The sequence below is a fragment of the Gigantopelta aegis genome, chromosome 3 (assembly GCF_016097555.1).
Source record: "Gigantopelta aegis isolate Gae_Host chromosome 3, Gae_host_genome, whole genome shotgun sequence".
In the NCBI taxonomy this organism is placed as follows: Eukaryota; Metazoa; Mollusca; class Gastropoda; order Neomphalida; family Peltospiridae; genus Gigantopelta; species Gigantopelta aegis.
In genome coordinates, this window is record NC_054701.1 from 53,731,836 (window position 1) to 53,755,126 (window position 23,291).

Genomic DNA, 23,291 nt, shown 5'->3' on the forward strand with positions numbered 1-23,291 from the left:
AAGGAAATAACCATTACCTTTGGTGTCACAGTATATTCTTCAATCAAATGTTCATTCAATGCCACCATGTGACTATGAGGAATCAGACACCACACTTTTAATTCATGTGCAGGACGTTATTATGAACGGCTGTATACCAGCTCTTTTGTGCGCACTGTTGACACAAATGTTTACGTCCTCCCAATTGCCAAGTTCCATCATTTATTTACCTTGCGTAAAACAAATGTGAGAATATGGGATACCTGTAGTACAGGTAAATACTTTACATATCAATGACGTCCTGGGTAAAGAGACATACCTTTCCCTGCTTCTTTTCCAGCGGTTAACAAGATGCAATACTACCTTTGAAAAAAGGGAAAAGGACCACACGGGTTGCATGGAACTGCTACCCTGATGTCACCAGTGCCTATACCTATCACCCATGTCTTTGCATTACACCAAAGTATGGGCGGGATTTAGCTCAGTCGGTTCAGTGCTCGCTTTAGGTACTTGCATCGCAGGATTGAACCACCTCAGTGGAAATTACATTTATGGTTACATTTATGACATTTGCAAATAACATCAACACTGTAATTACATGTACGCCGGTCAGCAAACACAGCCTATGATGTATAATGATAAACTAAGACATACTACATGATTCCTTCCAAATAGAGGAAACCACAATATTCAACATAGCTAATCAATAATAATGAGATGAAAATTTTAGTTTTTGTTCAATTTTATCAACACCATAATATTGTGACCATATGATTTTGTTCAAGTGTCTAAATAGCCACATGTTCAACATGAAATAGCTTTAAAATGTACTGAGGTGTCGCTAAAAAAATATGCCTTTGCACTCCGAATTGTTTTGGCCATTTAATTGTGTGAACATATAATAATTGCATCCAACATTCTATTTTTGTGGTAATTGGAAGCTTCCTCAGTGTTTGTTGTTAAACCAAATTAAATATGTTCATGCTATTTTGCTCTTTGGTGGACTACTAAAAATATGAATCAGTAAATGTTCATCAGGTATAAAATATTTATCTTTTTTTATTAAAAGAAAACAAAGTATTTCAACACCGTAACATGGCAGCCATTGCTGTTAGACCCAGTCCCGGAAAAAATTTGATAATAATAATAAAATCCTATGTAAAGATCGCTGCTTTAATTTGAAATACATTCACCTGACCCAGGAGTTAAGACATGACCATAAAACATATTTTAAAAACATTATTTTTACAAAGGTAGACATGCACTACTATGAAAAGTGACGCCTTCTGGGAGAATGGTATATAATATATATATAATGAAACTTTTCTAAACCGTACATGCATGGGACCAAGAATTTTGGTGTCCAGTTTTCAGGGGTTTGCATTGATACAAAACCTTTTGTTGTGCTCTGTCGTTTGTTTCTGCTGGTCTCACATTCAGCTATATATATATATATATATATATTTATATTGAACTTCAGATGAATCCAACCGTTAATAATCCAATAAAGAACACTTAACTTAAGATATTTTAACGTTTGCTTATACATGTATATTTAAATTTCTTTTAATGATTTTAAGTTTATCATCGAGTGATAGTTCAATATGGTGAAGTTTATCTGGTTCAGTATCGTGAAGTTTAGCTGGATGTGCATATTGAAAACTGATATGGCTACTGACATCTTTTCAACACAAAAAAGGCAACATTACTTTTACCTACTCTTCAGTTTGCTAAATAACCGTTTTAAAACAAATTCGAATTCAAACAATAGAAAGATAGTGGATTAAATTAATTGTTTTGAACTAAACTATAAATATGTTTGTTATGGATATCAAAGCTGTCACTTAATCTTTAATTGTTATTTACCATATATGTAATGGTGATTACACATCTAATGGCTAACCTGAGTACGGTATGTGTAAATGTGAGGTAATATGGCCAATAATTGCGAAGTGACAATAAAAAATAGTAAAGTTTGTTTTATTTAACGATGCCACTAGAGCACATTGATTTTTTTTATCTTATCATCGGCTATTGGACATTCTGACACTGTTTTTTAGAGGAAACCTGCTTCGTCACAACTCTTTTACGACAGGCAGCAAGGGATCTTTTATTTGCGCTTCTCACAGGCAGGATAGCACAAACCATGGCCTTTGTTGAACCAGTTATGGATCACTGGTCGGTGCAAGTGGTTTACACCTACCCATTGAGCTTTGTGGATGGGTCCCCACATCATGACACTCCCTCCACTGAATCTGTCAACTTGGACGACGCAGTTGTTGGCAAAACGTTCATTGCGGCGTCTGTAAACACATTGTCTACCACGTCGCTGTAGAAGGTAATGTGACTCGTCGCTGAACCATACTCGCCACCAGTTTCCCAACTTCCACCCCTGTACATTCGTGCATCAGCAAACATGTAAATGTCGATGTTGACGTCTTGAAGTCGGTTCCGAATGGTTTGTGCAGCAGTGTTCGTTGCTGTAGCAGTTCGGTGACGCAAGTGCAGAACCGGATGTAGCGATCTTGTGCTGCAGCTGTTATGCGAGGTCTTCCACTTCTGAGCCGGTCTTTAGCTGATTGAAACTGCTGGTACCTGTCCCAGAGACGTAAAATAGGTACTCTGATGTGCGACTGCTGACTGCAATTAACCTAACTGGAGGCGGCCTATTGCAATGTTTCGATTCGGCAGGCTTTGTCTTGGCATCTTGTAACTTTTCTACGTCAAAATGGAAATGAGGCATCATTGCGAGCATTGCAGCTTTAAATACCCATCACTACCCCAATCTTTTCCCTGAGTTTTAGGTGCATTCGCCAAAATCTGATCATTTCATGCCGATTTCCTGCTATTGTCGCACAACGTGCGTTAAATTTGTTTTAGGGTGTATTTGGGCATGCTGTCCCATTCCAGGAACATTAACAAACATGGTCATTCAGCAACATTGTACAAAAAAACTATATTTTGTCAAATCAAACACTTTTCTTCTTTCACTATCATGTGTTTCTTTTTTGACAGAGTATATATATATATACATGTATGTATATATATATATATATATATATATATATATATATATATATATATGAAAAAAAACCCTGTTACATAAATGTTGTATTTACCCCAAACTATCATTATTGCCTGGATCATAACAATCCCTTGAAAACTGTTATAGCCCATTACTGACATCACGAGTCGACTTTGCATCTGCAAGCTATATATAATACATATATATGTATATGTATATATATATATATATATATATATACTGAACAAAAAAAGAAACTTCCGATTTGTACATATAGTATTTGTTGTGTTAAAGAATTCATTGTGTAATGAAATTATATAGGTAGTATTAGCCTTGAGCTGTATGATCAGGATTCATGAATTTTATCGATTATTTTTGCACTGTTAATCGTTGACAACATGAAATTCAGTTTGTACGTGCATGCATGGTTCGACATGTCCGGTGTAGTAGTCGGTCAATTTGTTTTACTTGTCTTACTGACATTGTTGTCAAATGAACGAAAACGCTTCAAAATTTGTAAAAAAAATTAACGTTTTTTACATTGTAGTATTTTTAGTATGCCAAGAATACCCAATAATTTACGCGAACGGGCGATTGGCATGCTTGATGCTGGCATGTCGACAGAAGACGTTGCAAGGCATGTTGGGAGTTCTAGTCGAGCGATACGAAATCTTCGCATACGGTTTCGAACGACAGGAAGCACCAACGACTTGCAACGTCGTGGACGTCCGCGAGTTACAACGCGTGGTCAAGACCGCTATATCATGAACATGCATTTGCGCAATCGATTCCAAACTGCCACTGCTACTGCTGCTAACACATCTGGGCTTCATAATAACCGAATCAGTGGGCAAACTGTTCGTAATCGTCTGCGGGAAAATGGTTTACATGCACGACGTCCTTACGTCGGATGCGTTTTAATGCAACGTCATCGTCTAAATCGTCTTAATTGGGCACATGTACACACTCGTTGGATACGGCGACGCTGGAATACCGTTCTTTTTTCGGATGAATCCAGATTTTCTTTACAATGTGGTGATGGCAGGGTGCGCGTCTACCATAGGAGAAATGAATGCTATGCTGACTGTTGTGTTCTTGAACAAGATCGTTTCGGGGGTGGGGGTTCTGTCATGGTCTGGGCAGCCATTGCCCATGGTTATCGTTCACCACTAGTCGTCATTGATGGCAATTTAAATGCTGAACGTTACCGCGATGACATTCTCACTCATCACGTCATTCCTCTGTTCCATAACAACGCCAACATCTTGATTTTTCAGCATGATAATGCCACCTCTCATACAGCTAGAGACACTGTAAATTTTCTTAGCACAAATAACATTGATTTCATTGATGACTGGCCTGCTAAAAGTCCTGATCTCAACCCTATCAAGCATGTCTGGGATAGTCTGGACAGACGATTGAGGCGGCGTCCCAGCCCACCCACTAATGTCAACGAACTTCGTCAAGCGCTCATTCAGGAATGGAAGAATATTCCACAGGCAGAAATCAACACTTTAGTCAATTCTATGCGCCCGCGATGCACTGCAGTGGTCAATTCAAGAGGTGGTCATACCCGTTATTAAGTGGGTGGGTTTTTGTTTTAACCCCTACCACACTTTTTTCATCAAGTTATGTTCAAGCAAAGTTAGCGGAAGTTTCTTATTTTGTTCAGTATATATATGTCCATATCCATGTATATGTATATGTATATGTGTGTATATCTATATATCTATCTATATATATATATATATATATATATATACACACATACACACACACACACACACACACACATATACATATACAAGCCAAGGACTGCATATATAAATTTAATCAAAATGTTTTATAATTATTATTTAATCCCATTGCCACAGAAATGAATGAACATTCAGCCATACAGTGTCAAAATGACTATAATTATGTTAAATACCAGTAATTTAAAATGTAATACAGCCTCAAACATTCTTTTCATACAATCCAAAAAAATAATAAATGATATGGTGGTACACAAATTTGTTTCTTTACTTTTAAAGATATTGAATTTATATCTCGAAATCTGGACTAGTTTTGTCGAGTGCTTAACTTACTATCTTGAAATCTCAAGAACACATTACTAATTACATGTATCTCAAGTGTTCAACTTATATCGAGTGCTCAACTTATTATCTCAATTGTTTGACTTATTATTCTTAGTGCTCAACTTATTATCTTAAAATCTTGACTTATTATCTCGAGTGCTTGATTTGTTATCTAAAACTCTTGAGTGCTCATTTTATTTTGTAGATTGCTAGACTTTTTGGGGCTCGACTTATTATCTCAATCTCTTGACTTATTATCTCCCGCACTTCACTTATTATTTTGAGCACTCGACTTATTATTTTAAGCTATCGACTTCTGCATCAGTACTGTATACAGCCAAAAAGTGAATTGCAAAAGAAAAAGACATACATGTTGACAAGAGTTAATATGTTGAGCACTAAAATTGACATAATACATCGATAGCTTGAGATAATAAGTTGAGAGCTCAAGATAATAAGCCAAGAGCCTGACATAATAAGTCAAAGCTTGATATAGTAAGTCATGTGCTCAACAACTAGTTGAGAGCTCAAAATAATAATTTGAGAACTCGATCAAGATAATAAGTTGAGTGCTAATTAACATAAGTCGACATCTCGAAATAATAAGGCAACAGTTTGAGATCTGTGAAGGAAGAAAACAAATATGTGTGTGTCCTAGAACAGTACTTGATGATGTCAGGCACTCGGCTTATTATCTTGAGCTCTTAACTTGAAGATTGATTTAGTTCTTTAAGAAATAAATTAAACACCTGGAGTTATATTGAGCAGTCACCTAACCCAGCCTGTACGTACAGGTATTGGTATGGTTTGTGGTACGGCGGCCGCATAAATAGTCTTGCCCGATGTATTTAGAATTGGTCTGCTCCAAAATAACATTATAAAAGGCAAAGAGTGATTGGTCAATATCTAAATTATTATTTACAGATGAAATATCACCTGGACAAATAAGTTCACGCAATGCTGTCAGATCTACTGATAGACCAGTATCTAGAGTTGATTTCAATCAGATTGATATATATAAATAGTACAAGGAGCATTAAATTGAAACAATCAAGAGTTTCAAAAAAGCTTTATACAGACTGTTTTATTTACCAGTTAAATAGATTAGAGATATGCTCATCATTTTAAAACTATTAAAATAGCTAATTTGTGAAGACAGTCAAATATATAGCACTAGTTTCAAGCAACCTGAATTATTCCCATGCATCTTGCTTTTGTATCAGTTCGTATTGGCCCATGATGGTGTATAGTGTAGATTGATTTGGATTTGTTTGATTTATTTTATCATTGTTATTTATATATTGTTATAAATAATTATATGGGTAATAATAAAACAACTTACTTTTCTTTCAGGAAAAGAGAAAAAAAGAAAAAGAGGATGCTTTGAGATTAATGACTGAATTACGATGTGTGATTTCTGTACGAGCTGAAGAAATGAAGAGACGTGAACAGATAGCACTTGCCAAAGTGCAGGGTGTGTCTCATATTTGTGATCTGGAAATGAATAGCAGATCAAAGAAAGCTGATGCCACTCAGCAAGATGGCTCTGATAGTTTATCTTTGATGGACACAATCTTACAACTTGGTGAAGTACAAAGGAATTTAAGAATTGAATACACTGAACATACAGCAGCTGAGACAGATATTTGTAATACCCATGATTCAATGAGGACTTGTTCAGATTTGTCCTTCGAAAAAGAGATGGGTGTACAACTTGGTTCAAATCAACAGGACAGTAAATCCACAGCATCTGAAGGAACTGAACAAAGTGATGGATCATCTATTGAGGTTATTTCCAACTGGAGCAGTGATGATGCTCCAAATAGAGAAAGAGATAATTTGGGAGTCACGTTTGAAGAATCATTGATTGACCTTCAACTGCAGGGAGAGTTTGGAGGTGCTTGTGAAGATGTATGTGACACACTAAATGTATCGGACTCTAGTGAGAGTGAAGAGAGCTTCTCCAAGAGGCCAACCCATTTTGAGATTCACCCAGATTTAAGTAAAACTGGTTCTGTGGAAATCTTTGAATCGGTGACAAAATTTCAATGTGAGGATGAATGTGGTGGGGAGGAGGTTTCTTGTTTGTCTGGTTCAAGCATTGCTTTCACAGCCAGGGTGGCTGCTATGGTAGCTATTCAGTCCCAAAGTTTGAATTTGAATATTGAAACATTTGGAGATAGTGATAGTGATGATTGTGATTGTAATAGGAAGAAACATGATGAAGATCATGATGCCAATACTGAAGGTATAGCAGAACTTTTCACTAGTAGTGAAACTAAATACATTTAAAACTTGATACTTGGTCCAGTTTATTTCTCATTAAAACATGTTTATTTGTTTGGTTAGCAATTACAGCAATTAGATTAGATGAATTATGTAGTTCAGTTTCAATGAAATCATGTAGTACATTCATCAATACTGGTAACATAATTGTGCATTTCATGATAAAAGTATGGAATTTGATATATATAGTGCCACTGGGTTATTTATTACAAAAATAATATTAGTCGCTAGATATTCCCAAATGGTCACAATTTTTCATGATGGCCACCATTTATTTATACTGCTGATGTAACAATCTTGCATTTGAAGATCCAAACATGAAATTTGGCATACATAATGTTAGTAGGTCACTTGTTACAAAGATAATACTACTTTCAAGAAAGTTCCAAATGACCACCCATTTTAAAGATGGCCACCATTTTTCATACCTATTTTACATTAAATCAAAATGTCAATCTATTTTAGTGATATTAGTGTCAGTTTCTTAGTATTTGCTTTGCAAATGAAATAGTACTATAACATCTACATTTCAGTATTGTAATTGACATTAATGAATATATAATTACCAGTAATTAGCTAAACTTCAGTTATTTTCATGTCTACTAAACCAGTTATGATATGATTGATTTGAGAAAACATAATAAAATATTTGTAATAACTAAGATGGTTACAGCTAATTACTTATTAATTACAATTAATGACAGCACATTTTTAATTGTCCATAATAATACCAATGTTGGGTGGATTCGCGCCTCCTCCACTCATGCCAAAAAGGCCCATCGGGACTCCCCTTACCCCCAGGACCATATGTTGAGTGCAGCCAATACGGTTTGTATTGGCAGGCTTCTCCGGCAGGAGTGGGGGTGCACATCTGAACTGACATCTCGGGCAGTGTGTACAGGTACATTGATCTCGAGAAAGACCATTTGAATGAAGTCCGGAGCAATGTAGACATGGGTGAAGACTCGATATCCTCTGTGGTGTCTACACCATATTCAGTAAATAATTTTTTTTTTTTTTGAATATTCTACAAAAGAAGTGAGTGTTACACGTTCAGACTCCTCTACCCTATCAGCTGAACTCCTGTCCCCAAGGTCCCAGATCCCTTCACCGATGGTGATCCGGAGTCCGTCGCTCATTTTCAATCGTTCTAAAAAAAAAAAAGTGAAAGCAGTTTCAAAAGATTATATTCCTGGGTTGAGAAGGGTCTGCTTTGGGGACTTGAACCCTATCGCTTATGGCATGCTATTTTTACAGCATTCCATCACTGCCATGAAGGAAACCACACATTTGGCCTTAAAAAAACATAGTGTTTTCCTTCTCCCTTCTACTAGACGGACGAACGTCTATTAAAGCCCCTTCCGATACCTCTTTTGCCGCTCTTGGCGGGTTTTTCTGATTAGATCATTTCCTGGGAGCAGCGATGAGGTTGCAGTGGTATTGAAAAGATGTGTTAGTGAACCAGTTGCGGGTGAGAAACAAGACAGCCTAGGGTCCCTATACAAACATTTGGGACCGGCCCTAGCAAGGCCACTGAACTCTATAGTCGTCTGCACTGGCAGATCAGCGATCAGTCTTTCGGTGACCGAAGTCTCTGCCACGGAGGCCCACGGAGCTGAAACCAATCCTACTTCGGAGGTTCCCGGAAATGTTTCACTTGCAAATAAACCGGTAGCGGCCGAACTGGTGAAGGGTCCCTATGTCACAGCGATTGGCTTTTGACAAGACAATCTCTGTATCATTGAACCCCATAACGATTCTTTTGAGGACTTCACTACTGTAGTGGACAAAAAGATATAAACGCAAGAGTGCCTGCTCGTCGGGGCCAGGGTCAGGGTGTTCCCCCCCAAAAATCAGTTTTTATAATCATAGAAAAAATGTTGGTCCCCAAATCAAAACCTTCCAAAACAAACGTAATGTTAATTTGCCATCTACTAGACTCAACCGAAGTCTACCACTGTTTAAACTGGAGGTGGATATGAAAGTTGATCATTTTCCTCCCCTGTCTGTTGACCGAGGGTTGATTCAGGAGGGACCGCGCCCTTTTACAGACAGGTGAACCCAGCTAGAGATGGGGGGGGGGGGGGGTGGCAGATATGAAGAGCGTCCCCACTCCGCTATCCTCCCAACTCCCCACCCCACCCCACCCCCTTTCAAGTGGTCAATAGGAGGGTGGACTCCTACCCCCCCCCCCCCCCCCCCCCAATCTGTTTGCGGAGGACAGCAAAAAACAAACCTCACAGGGCAAATGGGTGTAGATATCCTGGGTAGGGTAAAGCATGCCAACCGCGACTTGGTCATTACCAATGTCACGATATAGAAGAATGGTTACCCGGATATCCTCCTGTCCCGCCCAACCGAAACAGATATAATTTTGATTAATGGCGTATGCCATAAGATGATAAATTATCAGGACAAACTGGTAAAATGCGCCATGTGCCAGAGGTGGAAGCACACGGTAAAAAAAACAACCGCAGAGCTACCAGGGAACACATATGCTTCCGGTGCTGTGCTAGTCTCCCAAAGAGATTCCCCGACAACCCATGCATGAGAATAGCCTCATGTGCTAATTGCCGGGGTTCCCATTGCACTCGTGCCAGGGAGTGCCTGGAGCATATTAAAGCGATACGTATTTTGGCCGAAAGAAATGCAACATCAGGACAGGATGGGATGGGTGTCAGGGCGGCTCCTGCTCCATCCGCCCCTGTACACTTGGCTCACCCTACTAGACAACTCCCCACCCCAAAGACGCCATACAGAGGCTACTCGTATAGGCAATAATGGGGGACCTAAACCTGTTTCTAATCCAACTCAACCCATTTCTGCTCTTGATTTGTTAAGAATAATTTGTGGACTATTTGGACGGAGCACTAAAGAAAATTCCCCACAAAAAGTATTCTTTAGCCAATATAGAGGAAGCCACAAGTGCGGCCTGTGAGGTACTGAATACACATCGGGTTATCAAGTTTACAGCCAAAGAGTAATATGGGCAATAACATATTACTGGATCAAGTGACCAGCATACGGCGTTCTGATTGGTTGAAATGGAGTCTTTTGTTAAAGGGACATACCCTAGTTTTTAAACACTAACGCATATTTTTTACTATTATAACCGTTTTTGATAACTTAAATCATACTTTACTTAGATTTTATTATTTAAATTATCAATTTCCGTACATTCGAAGTGTTTTTGGTCATCCTGGTGTTTTTAATATCACAAAATGCATTTCTCATATTTTTAAAAACGGACGTGCGTCTGAGAAGTAACATTTATGGAGACGAATTTTAGTCTGTTTTTTCGAGGTTATTTCACCATTTTAAAGTCACAGACTCATGTTTCACTCAATTGTAACTTTATCCAAATATGTTACAGGTTTGTAGATTAACTAAACTTAGTGTTAATTTTCACTGGTTGAAACTAGGGTCTGTTCCTTTAAAGATTTTGTTTGACCTTTTTGAATTGTGTAATAAAATTACGATTTCAGTGGATTTAGCATGTCACCTGATTTGCTTGTTTTCTTTCTTTTTCTTCTTTTTTCTTCTGTTTTTATTTATTTTTTCTTCTTCTGTTTTTTTCTGTTGTTTTTTCGGGGTAGAGGGTGGGATATGTGTTTTGTTCTGAGTTTATTCATGGTTCGTGAAACTGAATTTAATCAAAACTTGTTCAAAAGTGAAACAGTTGAATGTAAAACTAAACAATATTTAAACCGGTCAAATTGGCTTATTAACAGTATTATTGCAAATATCGTGTCTGATTTATAATAGAGCATGAAATGTATTTCTTGTTAAAGTCGCACGCCCTAGTTCCATCCAGCGAAAATAAATTATAATTTGGTTAATCTACAAACCTGTAACACACTTAGATCACGTATTTATCAAATGGAGTGAAAAAGCAGGTTTTATATCGATAAATACAATGGGAATCCCCATGTCCCAATTGCTTGAAATAATTTTGAAAGTTAGTATTCTGATGTCACCGGTAGATGTCGCTCGAAGCACAACAATGCCTACGTCACGACAAATTTCACAGAGTGCGCACAGACTTGGGGTGCGTTCCTTTCACTTCTGTACATGTTCCAACTGTTCTGTCCTGGTTGTATCCCCTCTCCAGATATCGTAAGACTTAGCAAAATTATTGGTTTTAAGGGTTTGTAACGTTTTGTATTGAGACACTTACTTGTCTGAACTTTATTGTTACTGAAAATGTTCACGAACTGTGAAGAAAAATCTCACAAATGAACAAGAAGCAAACGACAACAAATCGGATGTTGATTGCGCGAACCGTGCACGAGAAAACAAACCGAACCAAAATGATAACGGTCACGTGGTATACCAACGTCTGTGACGTTTACACAGGAAGAGTCCCTCTAAAAATAGATTGGTCCTAGCTTGCTTTTTAAGAAATACAAAAAATGCATTTAGTGGTTTTACAAACATCAGGATTACCAGGATTACCAAAAAGCACTTCAGGTGAATGGAAATGTGTATTCTAAATAATAAAATGTAAGTAAAGTGCAATTTTATTTGTGAAAAAATGGGTTTAATAGCGAAAAACAACGCCGTAATGCTTAACAACTAGCCGTAACTAAGGCGTGTCCCTTTAACAGATGGCGCTAGTTTGATCTATAAAATATGTTTTCCAGTTATTAAATAGACTTACAGAGGGAAAGACAGACAGACGGACGGACGGATGAGCGAGCGGTCTGACAGAAGTATGTATTGAGACTAGCTATATAAGCGCAACACAGAGAAATATCAGTCTCTCCCATCGATCAGCCATCACGACAGCTAGTTTTTAAAAATTATCACGAATTAATCGAACGCCATCCAGAGTGAAAACAAGACCATCTAGCATCATGCCAGGTAATAAGAAAAGGAAAGTGGCTGTTCAAGCAACTACCGGGAGAGCGAAGAGGAGGATCGCCCAGCCGGCGCGATATCGATCGACTTCGGAGCCGCAGCCGCGTGAAGCACGGATCGAAATTGAGGGACAAAGGAGGACAGAAAAAGATGACGGCGTGAGAGAGGAAGAACGGATCGAGGTGGATCGAAGAGCCCGGGGCGGGGAAACTTCCATCCAGTTTGAAACTGGCGCCGGCCGACATGGGACAACGGGTGAGTCTGGTTTTTTGCCCCATGTTGAGGTTCCTGCGATCGAGGTTGTCCCCCATGTAAGTGTATTTGACGGGATCGGGATACACATTCCCCAAAAATTAAGGGAAAAAATTTGGGAAGGGCAATATGTAGATTTGTGCTTGTTTAACAAGTCCACTCAGGAAATGGAAGCCAGTCAAGGGGGTGTAGGCGAGCTTGTTTTTGAGGGGGGGAAGCTGGTCATAAAGAACCAGGCTAAAACCGGGTCATTTACGTCCATAATTGCATGGATATCGGCATTCATGATTTTCATGAGTGTGCTGTTGGAACGGAGCTCCCAGGAGGCTCAACAGTTGTTGAAATACATGAGGGACGTAATGATGTTGGCTAATAGAAGTTCGTCTTGGCCGTGGTACGACGAACAATTTCGGATAAAAAAGGCTAGACACCCAGAAAATTCATGGGGGGTTATTGATAACGAGCTGTGGCTTCTATGCATGTCAGGTGTCGGGGGTGTTAGGCAAATGGGAGTGGGCCAGGCAAGCACCAGCGGGCAGTCCAACCAGCCCTTTCGGGCAACCCAAGGGACTAGCCCCGTCGGGAGTGGGGTCAAAACATGCTGGGGGTTCAACAAAGGAAAATGTTCCTTTGCCAGGTGCAAGTTCATGCACTTATGCGGAAAATGTGGTGGACGCCACCCAGCTATGCAGTGTAAGCTGTAAGGACCTTTACACCTTAGGAAAATCCCCGGAAAATCCCCGATTCACACACATAATTTGGCTCAGCAGTTACAAGATTATCCAGATAAGATAGCAGCACAGGAATTGATAGAAGGCTTTACAGAGGGTTTTACATTAAAATATCAGGGGCCAAGGGAGGCAACAGAGGCAAATAATTTAAAAAGTGTAACGCAGGCCCCTGACATACTTAGGGTAAAAATTGAAAAAGAGATTTCATTAGGTAGGGTGGCAGGACCATTTCCAGAGCGTCCAATAAAAACTTTGAGAATTTCACCTCTGGGGTTAGTTCCAAAAAATGGAGATTTTAGAGTTATCCACCACCTGTCATATCCCAATGCAGCATCAGTAAACGACTACATCGACCCTAAATTTTGTTCTGTGCATTATGCAAACATCGATGAGGCAGTGCAAAAAATTCAGATGCTAGGAAAGGGAGCCTTGCTAGGAAAATCTGATATAAAATCTGCATTTCGGCTACTACCAGTAAGTCCAGGAGATTTTGAGCTTCTTGGTTTTAAAATAGACGGCAGATATTACTTTGACAAATGTCTGCCTATGGGGGCGTCAATCAGCTGCGCAATATTTGAGAAATTTTCTACCTTTATTCAGTGGGAGGTTGAAAAGCAGTGTGTGCACAAGTCGCCAGTGGTTTTACATTACCTAGATGATTTTCTTTTTGCGGGCAGGAGGGGATCAAATGAATGTCACATGGTAATGAAAAGTTTTCAGAATGCATGTTCCAGGTTAGGTGTTCCAATCGCGGTAGAGAAAACTGAAGGCCCCAGTACACTCTTGGTTTTTTTGGGCATCGAAATAGACACACAAAATATGGTCTTACGACTACCAGAGAGAAAAATATGGGATTTGACACAACTCATAACTGCTATTTACAGAAAAAGAAAATCACATTTAAAAACATTACAGTCATTAATTGGGTCATTGAACTTTGCATGCCAAGTGGTAAAACCAGGTCGGGCTTTTATTAGGCGCATGATTGATGCAACAAGAGGGGTTACAAAACCACACCACAATATCCGGGTTACTCAAGGTATCAAGGCTGACTTGGACCTATGGTTAGGCTTCTTGAAATACTACAATGGGTCACTGTCATGCCTGATTTGTTCTGGACAAGTAGTGACTCGCTGAAATTTTTCACTGATAGTGCGGGAGGGAGAGAAAAGGGATTTGGTGTTTACTTCCGGGGTCATTGGGCATATGGATCTTGGCCTACGGAATGGTGGAAAATGGGGCTGCTTCGAAACATAACATTTTTGGAACTCTTCCCAGTGGTTGTAGCAGTAACAATTTGGGGCAACAGGCTGCAGAACAAAAAGTTGCTATTTCACATTGACAATGAGGCAGTAGTAGTTGTGATCAATAAGAAAACGTCTAAATGTGCCATGGTAATGACATTATTAAGGAAATTGGTCCTGATAACTTTGCAAAAGAACATTTTGTAAAAGCCGTACACATTGCGGGAAAAAAAAGAATGTAATAGCAGATGCTATTTCTCGTTGTCAGTGGGACAAGTTCCGGAAGCTGACACCAGAAGCCGACTGGATTCCCGCCAAGATACCTCCACAGGTTTGGCAACTTTGACAGCAGAGGCAGGTAGGCTTTTAAAAAATTCTATGGCAAGTCAGACATGGAACACCTACAAAACTGCAGAGAAGCGGCTAGAAAAGTTTCGACTGCAATTTAATTTGTCTCCATTATGGCCAGTACCTTTAGAACACTTAATCCACTTTATTGCTTATCTGTCTCTGGAACAATTATCACCATCTACCGTTCGAACCTACATTAGCGGATTAAGTAACTGGCATAGATTAAATGGGTGTGGGGACCCGACAAAGCACTTTGTAATTTCAAAGCTCCTGGAGGGATTTAGTAGGGGGAATACTAGACTGGATGTACGAAGCCCCATCACTTTGCCAGTCTTAGAGAAGATCGTGGCAGCATTATCACATATTTGTTCGTCTCAGTTCGAGACTGAGCTCTTTGCAACAGCTTTTAAGTTGGCCTTTTTCGCATTCCTACGTGTGGGGGAAAAATAACATCTGCTACACGAGGTGACAATTCAAACAGGGCTGTTGGGGTACATGATGTTAGTTTAATTTTCAGGCTGGGGGAACATCTGCCATATCGGGTAAAGCTTCTCATAAGAAAATCTAAGAATGACCAAAGGGGTAACGGCTATTTACTGTATCTGGAAAGATTCAAAAATGAGAACATCTGTCCAGTTCTTGGGGTATACAAATATTTGCAGTCAAGAAATAAGACCGGTTCTCCCCAGCTGCTGACCCATTACAATGGGGTATCTGTAACCAGATACCAGTTTAACTCCATTCTCAAACGGACATTACAGTTTATAAATAGCAACGGCCAATGTTACAAATCACATAGTTTTAGAATAGGAGCGGCAACGGAGGCGGCGGCAAGGGGTGTACCCGAGGAAACCATCAAAGCTGTGGGGCCGTTGGCGTTCAGGGGCTTACAAAAGGTATATTCGTTTTTCCACATTAAGTAATTTATCAATGTAAATTTATTGATTGTAGGTAGGCATGAAGTGTGGATTATAGGATCGTCAATTGTACATTGGGCGGGAATCCAGGCGCAAACCAGACCAGGTGGAGGTAACCTAGGGTTACAACAGGCGGGTATATGCATAAAATGGTATGGGAATAGGGGAATGCGGTGGTCGCAGTTGGATCAGTTTATCTTGGGCAAGTTGCAACATCAAACCCCACCTAATTCCATGATCTTGCAACTGGGGTCCAATGATATGGTTACGGTAAAAAACAGGGTCCTTATCCAGGAGATTACTTGTTCAGTTTTGAGACTGAGGTCACTACTTCCCTCTGTAAGGATCATTTGGTCGAATATGTTGCCGCGCCTCTACTGGCATGGAGCGGAACATCCAAAGCAGGTGGACAAAGCTCGGAAAAGGGTAAACGGTGCAGTAAAAGCACTGGTCCTTGCAGAGGGGGGGGCAGTGATTGGGCACCCCGCTGTGACCGTAAAAGAGTTGGAGTTGTTCAGGAATGATGGAGTGCATCTGTCGAGCAAAGGAAATGGGGTGTACCTGGATGGAATGCGGGGTGCCGTGAAAAGCGTTGCTCTTGGGAGGGGGAAAGGTTTTTCCATAACTGAGCTATTGCGGGTATGGGTGGAGTGGATATAGACTCACTCCTGTGGCGGGACCCTCGGGGGACAGCTACAGAGCTAAGGTTCATCTGGCCCAGGGTTAGGTCCTACCTACTGGACAGTAGGGGGACAGGTCAATATAAAGGATTCACTCGAGACTGCCTGAGGGATCCGCTCCACCTTCGGGGCCGAAGGGGAGTTTTTCAGCCCACCTACGATTGCCGAGGGGGCAGGTTAATTAGATACGCTCGACCTTTGGGGCCGAAGGCGAGTTTAGCCCACCTACGTTTGCCGAGGGGGCAGGTTAATTAGGGGGGGGCAGTTAACAGATTGGGAACCTTGGCTCGCTGACTTGCCACATACTCTCTAGTGAGGGCAGTCAGTATGTCCCCAGGGGGTTCTGTTATAGGTAATAGCTGCGGCCAGGGTTTATCCAAAACATTAAGGGGTTTGGGGGGGTGGTTTTCACCTGTACATAAAGTAAATATGAGGGCAAGTAATATGTAGTAGGTAACATGTATATAAAATTGAAGTCTGTAATAAATATGTAAGATGATTCCTTCGTGTTGTGTATTTTATCTCGACATTAATAGCGAAAAACAACGCCGTAATGCTTAACAACTAGCCGTAACTAAGGCGTGTCCCTTTAACAGATGGCGCTAGTTTGATCTATAAAATATGTTTTCCAGTTATTAAATAGACTTACAGAGGGAAAGACAGACAGACGGACGGACGGATGAGCGAGCGGTCTGACAGAAGTATGTATGTATGCCCACATAAGTCTGTCAAATCAAATGTCAGAATTTAACGTGCTTATATCAAATTAATGTTCAAACACGCTCACTGGGGGAACAGATTCAGAAAATGTGTCCCAAATGAGAAGGAATGAAATGATTTATTTAACGACGCACCCAACACAGAAAGACAGGCAGGGAAGGAAACAGAGAGACGGAGACAAAGACATTGAAAGAGGCTAAGAGAGACAGAAGTGTTTACCAAACCAAACAACCTATCAACATCGTCTTTCACTTATAGATAGCACTACTTGAGTCGGCACATATTTTCTATTTCAGTGTGTGTGTGTGTGTGTGTGTTTTACGTGTGTGTGTGTTACATGTGTTGTGTGTGTATGTGCGAGTCTCTCTCTCTCTCTTTCTCTCTCTCTCTCTCTCTCTCTCTCTCTCTCTCTCTCTCTCTCTCTCTCTCTCTCTCTCTCTCTCTCTCTCTCTCTCGTCCAATATTTTATGTGCATTGGCGTCCTACTTTTACTTATTGGCGCCCAGCTCCCAATGAGTGTGTGTGTGTGTGTGTGAGTGTGTGTACTATATGTATGTGTTACGGATGTTTGTCTGTATGTTTGTGTCTTTGGGTATGTATCTGTGTCTGTGTGTGTATCTGTGTCCACTGTGTTGCTGTGTTTGTGTGTGTGTTGATATATCCGTGTGAATGGGTATGCATTTGTGTACGCGCATAAGTATATGTGTATGTTTATATGTATATGTGGATGCGTATTTGTATGTGTCTGTGTGTGCATATGTACGTGAATATGTATACTCTGTCAAAAAAGAAACGCATAGATGATAGGGAAAGAAGAAAAGTGTTTGATTTTACAAAATATGGTGTGTTTTTTGTACAATGTTACTGAATAACCATGTTTGTTAATGTTCCTGTAATGGGACAGCATGCCCAAATGCACCCTAGGAAATCGGCGTGAAATGGTCAGATTTTGGTGAATGCACATGAAACTCGGGGGAAAAGATTGGGGTAGTGATGGGCATTTAAAGCTGCAATGCTCGTAATGATGCCTCATTTCCATTACGACGTAGACGAGTTACAAGATGCCAAGACTAAGCCTGCCGAATCGAAACACTGCAATAGGCCGCCTCCAATTAGGTTAATCGTAGTCAGCAGTCGCACGCCACATGAACATCCATCAGAGCACCTATTTTACGTCTGGGACAGGTACCAGCAATTTCAATCAGCTGAAGACCGGCTCAGAAGTGGAAGACCTCGCATAACAACTGCAGCACAAGATCGCTACATCCGAGTTCTGCACTTGCATCACCAAACTGCCACAGCAACGAACACTGCTGGACGCATACATGGTTTGAGAAGGGTGTCTGCACAAACCATTCGAAACCGACTTCGAGAAGCTGGTTTACGGGCTAGGAGACCGTATGTTGGCCCCGTCCTGCGACGTCAACATCGACATTTACGTGTTCGCTGGTGCACGAATGTACAGGGGTGGAACTTGGTTAACTGGCGGCGAGTATGGTTCAGCGACGAGCCACGTTTCCTTCTACAGTGACGTGGTGGACGACAACGTGTTTACAGACGCCGCAATGAACGTTTTGCCAACAACTGCGTCGCCCAAGTTGACAGATTCGGTGGAGAGAGTGTCATGATCTCGTACACCGGCAGAAGTGAACTTGTGTTCGTACAAGGCAACCTGACAGCTGTACCGGAATGAAATTCTTCGCCGTCACATGCTTCCCATTTTGGTTCGACAAAGAGAACTCTTTCAGCAGGACAATGCCAGGCCGCATACGGTACGTGTAACAATGGATTTCCTACAGAATGAGAACATTAATGTGCTGCCATGGCCAGATCTCAACCCCATTGAACATCTATGGGACGAACTGGACAGACGTGTACGCCAGCGTGACCCGGAGCCTCAGACGCTTCCGCAACTGTCATATGCACTGCAGGAAAAAAAATAGGCTAGGATTCCACGTGCCCGGAGTCGGAGACTCATTCAGTCTATGCTAAGGAGATGTCGCGCAGTGATTGCTGCTGCTGGTGGCCACACAAGGTACTGATTTCAGCGCTCTCGTGCGACGCTGTTTGGTGACGAAAACGCCTCCACTGCCGTCAGTCCATAGCAAGAACATTGTCACATACTCATGTCAAATGACTGTGATATGTATTAAAGAGATAATAACATGAATATTTCGCCTATGCGTTTATTTTTTGACAGAGTATATGTACGTTCCTGTGTACCTGTGCGCGTACATGTGTGCATCTGTGTTGTGTGTGTATGTGCGAGTCTTCGTGTGTCTATATCTGTCAGTAAGTTTATGTGTGTGAGTGTCTTTGTGTATTTGGATCTGTGTGTGTGAGTCTGTATATGTATTTGTATGTGTTGGGTGTGTATGCGTATGCGTGTATATGTGTGTGTTTTTCCTTGTGTGTATGTGCGTGTATTCATGTGTGTATCTCTGTGTATCTGCTTTCGCGTCTATGTCTGTGTATCTGCTTGTTTATATGTCTGTGTGTCTGCTTGTATGTCTGTGAGTCTCTGTACATGTGTGTATCTATATGTGTATCTCTATCTGTGTGTGTCAGTGTGTGTGTGTGTGTGTGTGTGTGTGTGTGTGTGCTTCTGGTTTTTATGTCGTGAGTGTTTAGGTGTGTCTCTATGTGTGTATGTCTATGTGTTTATCTATATGTGGGTATTTGCGTGTTTACCTGCGTGTGTTTCTGGGTGGCATGTCTCTCTCTCTCTCTCTCTCTCTCTCTCTCTCTCTCTCTCTCTCTCTCTCTCTCTCTCTCTCTCTCTCTCTCTCTCTCTCTGTGTGTGTGTGTGTGTGTGTGTGTGTGTGTGTGTGTGTGTGTGTGTTACCCGTGACCGTGCGTCAGTGTATTTGTGTGTGTCGGTGTCCCAGTGTATCTATGTGGGTGTGTATATATGTGTGGCTTTATGTTCGTGTGTGACCGTCCTCGGTGGCATCGTGGTAGGCCATCGGTCTACAGGCTGGTAGGTACTGGGTTCGGATCCCAGTCGAGGCATGGGATTTTTAATCCAAATACCGACTCCAAACCCTGAGTGAGTGCTCCGCAAGGCTCAATGGGTAGGTGTAAACCACTTGCACCGACCAGTGATCCATAACTGGTTCAACAAAGGCCATGGTTTGTGCTATCCTGCCTGTGGGAAGCGCAAATAAAAGATCCCTTGCTGCTAATCGGAAGAGTAGCCCATATAGTGGCGACAGCGGGTTTCCTCTCAAAATCTGTGTGGTCCTTAACCATACGTCTGACGCCATATAACCGTAAATAAAATGTGTTGAGTGCGTCGTTAAATAAAACATGTTTATTTATGTTTGTGTGTATGTTTGTGTGCTTGCCTGTGTGTGTGTGTGTGTGTGTGTGTGTGTGTGTGTGTGTGTGTGTGTGTGTGTGTGTGCACGTGCACCTCTGCATATTTCTGTCTGTATCTCTCCTTTTGTGTATGTCCCTTTTTGTATGGCTCTTTTTTTTCCTCGGTTTCTTTCAACCACTCTCCGTATCTGAGTATGTATATCTGTGTGTCTCCGTCTGTGTAAATCTCTGGCAGTATGTTTTCGTCTCTCCGTGTGTCTCTATGTGCGTGTGTTGGAGCTGTCTGTGTGTTTGTCTGCCCGTATGTTTCTATATGTATTTATATGTGTGCGTATGTTTTGTCTGTATATCTATCTATCTATCTGTGTGTAAATGTGTGCATGTCTGTGTGGGACAGTGCGAGCATCTACGTAATTGTCTGTGTTTGTATGTGTGGGCGTTTGTACGAACGTGTTTTTTGTGTCTTGGCGTGTGTGGGCATCTGTGTGTATGTGTATCTATGTTTGAGCGTATGTCTGTGGGTCTGTGCCTATTTGCCTCTCTTGGTTCTGGCTGTCCCTTTTTGTATGGCTATATCTGTTTTTCTCAATGACTGTCTCTGTATTTCAGTATGACTGTATTTATCTCTGTCCGTCTGTGTATTTATTCATGTTTTTGGCATTATGTCTGTCTCTGTATGTCACTCATTCGCTAACTATGTTTTCTCTCTCTTTCTCACCCTTTCTTTCTCTGCCCCCCCCCCCCCCCCCCCCCCCCCCCCCCCCCCCCCCCCCCCCCCCCCAGAGTACGAACGGAAGTGTACTTTGAGACCCGTCGGGGCATTTTGTTAAAGCATGACACGAGATGTGTAGGGTGGTCCGGGGGCATGCTCCCCCCTCCCAGATAAATTTTTTTTAAACTGGATGGCTTTAAACGCCTTTTCCTGGCATCTGAATCGCAAAATTATCATTAGTACCAAGGCCTACGGGGTGCCATGATCTACTTTTCTGTGATCACGTGACCTTGGTAGGAGACAATGTCCTTGGTGCAGGTGTGCGACTTTGGTAGGAGACAATGGCCTTGGTGCAGGTGTGAGACCTTGGTAGGAGACAATGGCCTTGGAAAGGCCTTGACCTACTTGGACTGGCCCCGATGTCCTTGGACTTACCTTGGGATGCCTCACTCGGGTATAAAAAGGGTGTTTTTTGGCTTCATTGTCATTCGCTCGCCGAAAAGTCTACAGACAAGATCTACGTCCAGTTTGTTTTAGAGGTTGACGATATTCACATTTTTGTAGCTTGTTGCTTTTTATTTTGAAAGAAGAAGATGGCATCGGGACATTCATCAAGCACTATTCAATGCCCTGAACAGGATAAAAAATCGCGATGCCAACTAGAAATTGGGCAAAATGTATACGTTATGGCTCAACCATGGAAGCAAAAACTTTTGATACATATCCGGAAATTCGACAGTGATAAGGGAAAAATATTCCCCACCAAACGAGGCATCGTTCTAAACCTAAAACAGTGGGTCGAACTGTCTTCATGTGCTCAACAATAGCTGTTTTAAAGGAAAGGAAAGAGAAGTTGTTCTCTCATCTAGGAGCCAACATGTATGTGAGTGTAGACAAAGACATTGCCGGGGTGGACATTCGTTATTGGTGGTGGTGTGTTGACGAGATCAAGCCTTCAAGGGAAGGGATTTTTCTTCACCTCAACCAATGGCAGAAGTTGAAAGAGTGTTTTGAAGTCATATGTGACTTTGTCCCAAAATTGAGAAAAGTTGTGTCAGTTGATATTCCAACCATACAGAAAGCAACACCACATAAAGACATAGATAACGTTTTTGAATTTTATTGTCATTAAAATTGTGACAAAAGGAAAAAACCCAGAGCATGTTCGGACTTGCTCAGACATTGTATTTAAAAGCCTGGATTGTGTACAGGGAATCATTCGCTCAACGACTGTGGTAGAGAGAAGACGTATGCTCCAGATATTCACACTATGGCTTTGGGGTATTCGAGCAGTGTTAGTAGCAACACCAGTAGTGACGAGGACGACGTGTTGATCTTGAAATGTTCAGAAAGACATACAATCAAATGTAAAAGTGTGACTACCAAACACGATGAGAAGAAGAGTACTCATTATATAGATCAAACGGATGCTACACGTGAAATTGGGGATAGAATTGAAGATGGTGAACTCGTTGATGAATCTACAGATCAGACGAATGTTGGTCGTGAATACGAAACAGATCCTGACTATGATGTTTCCTACGATGAAGACGAATGAGCATTATTATTATTACTAGTATTATATATTATATTATTTTTCTTATGCACCCGTTGGTGAGAACACCATGCGTTATTTTTTGTTACACATGGTTGTTTACAATTTCAAGACATACGACTGGCTGCTCCTAGGTGATGACCAGGTCACCAATGCCATACATCCATTGAAAAACTACACGATGTAAATCAATTAGACTGTGACGCGTAGTTAACCTGACATTCATGTGTCTGTGACGCGTAAGTCAGCTACAAGTGCAACGGCTGTAAATAACTTTTAGTCGAAAAAGATGTTAACATTTGCTTGAAACCTGGTTTATGAGGATATGTAAGAAAGAGAATAATACATTTATGTCTGTTAGATACCATTTATCTCACAACTTGTGTTTAAAAACGTATCAAACTCGCTTTTTTAGATATATTTTTAAACAACTCGTTGTGAGATAAATGGTATCTAACGGCCACTCATGTTTTATTCTCTATGTAATGCACTTTTAAAAAGCTTAGATAGGTTTTATGAGATACTATTGTAAAATAATCCTTTTCACTATATATTTATAAAGGGATGAACGGTTGACAGA

At 40.9% G+C, this 23,291-nt stretch overlaps 2 protein-coding genes across 5 annotated transcripts in view; both read left to right on the forward strand.

The window, feature by feature from the left end:
* LOC121368239 (vezatin-like) overlaps positions 1-8,027 on the forward strand; it is a 77,888-nt gene extending 69,861 nt beyond the window's left edge. For 2 of the 4 annotated variants that reach the window (XM_041492878.1, XM_041492879.1), the window contains exon 13: positions 6,436-8,027. In XM_041492878.1, the coding sequence (XP_041348812.1) occupies positions 6,436-7,374 (939 nt within the window). In that variant the 3' untranslated portion in view covers positions 7,375-8,027. The remainder of the gene's footprint in view (positions 1-6,435) is intronic. The other 2 variants (XM_041492880.1, XM_041492881.1) reach the window with 2 other exon arrangements.
* A 4,016-nt stretch (positions 8,028-12,043) lies between these two features.
* On the forward strand, positions 12,044-22,714 carry LOC121368727. Its single transcript, XM_041493475.1, has 4 exons — positions 12,044-12,483; positions 14,724-14,786; positions 15,758-16,336; positions 22,368-22,714. Exons 1-4 carry the CDS (start codon positions 12,225-12,227, stop codon positions 22,712-22,714), a joined length of 1,248 nt encoding a protein of 415 aa, XP_041349409.1. The 5' UTR covers positions 12,044-12,224.
* The last annotated feature ends 577 nt before the right edge of the window (positions 22,715-23,291 follow it).

Coding starts and splice junctions, on each gene's coding strand:
- LOC121368727 (XM_041493475.1), top strand. CDS start 12,225: ATGCCAGGTAATAAGAAAAGGAAAGTGGCTGTTCAAGCAACTACCGGG. Junction 12,484..14,723: donor CGGCCGACATGGGACAACGG/GTGAGTCTGGTT, acceptor TCTCGTTGTCAG/TGGGACAAGTTCCGGAAGCT. Junction 14,787..15,757: donor CCGCCAAGATACCTCCACAG/GTTTGGCAACTT, acceptor TATTGATTGTAG/GTAGGCATGAAGTGTGGATT.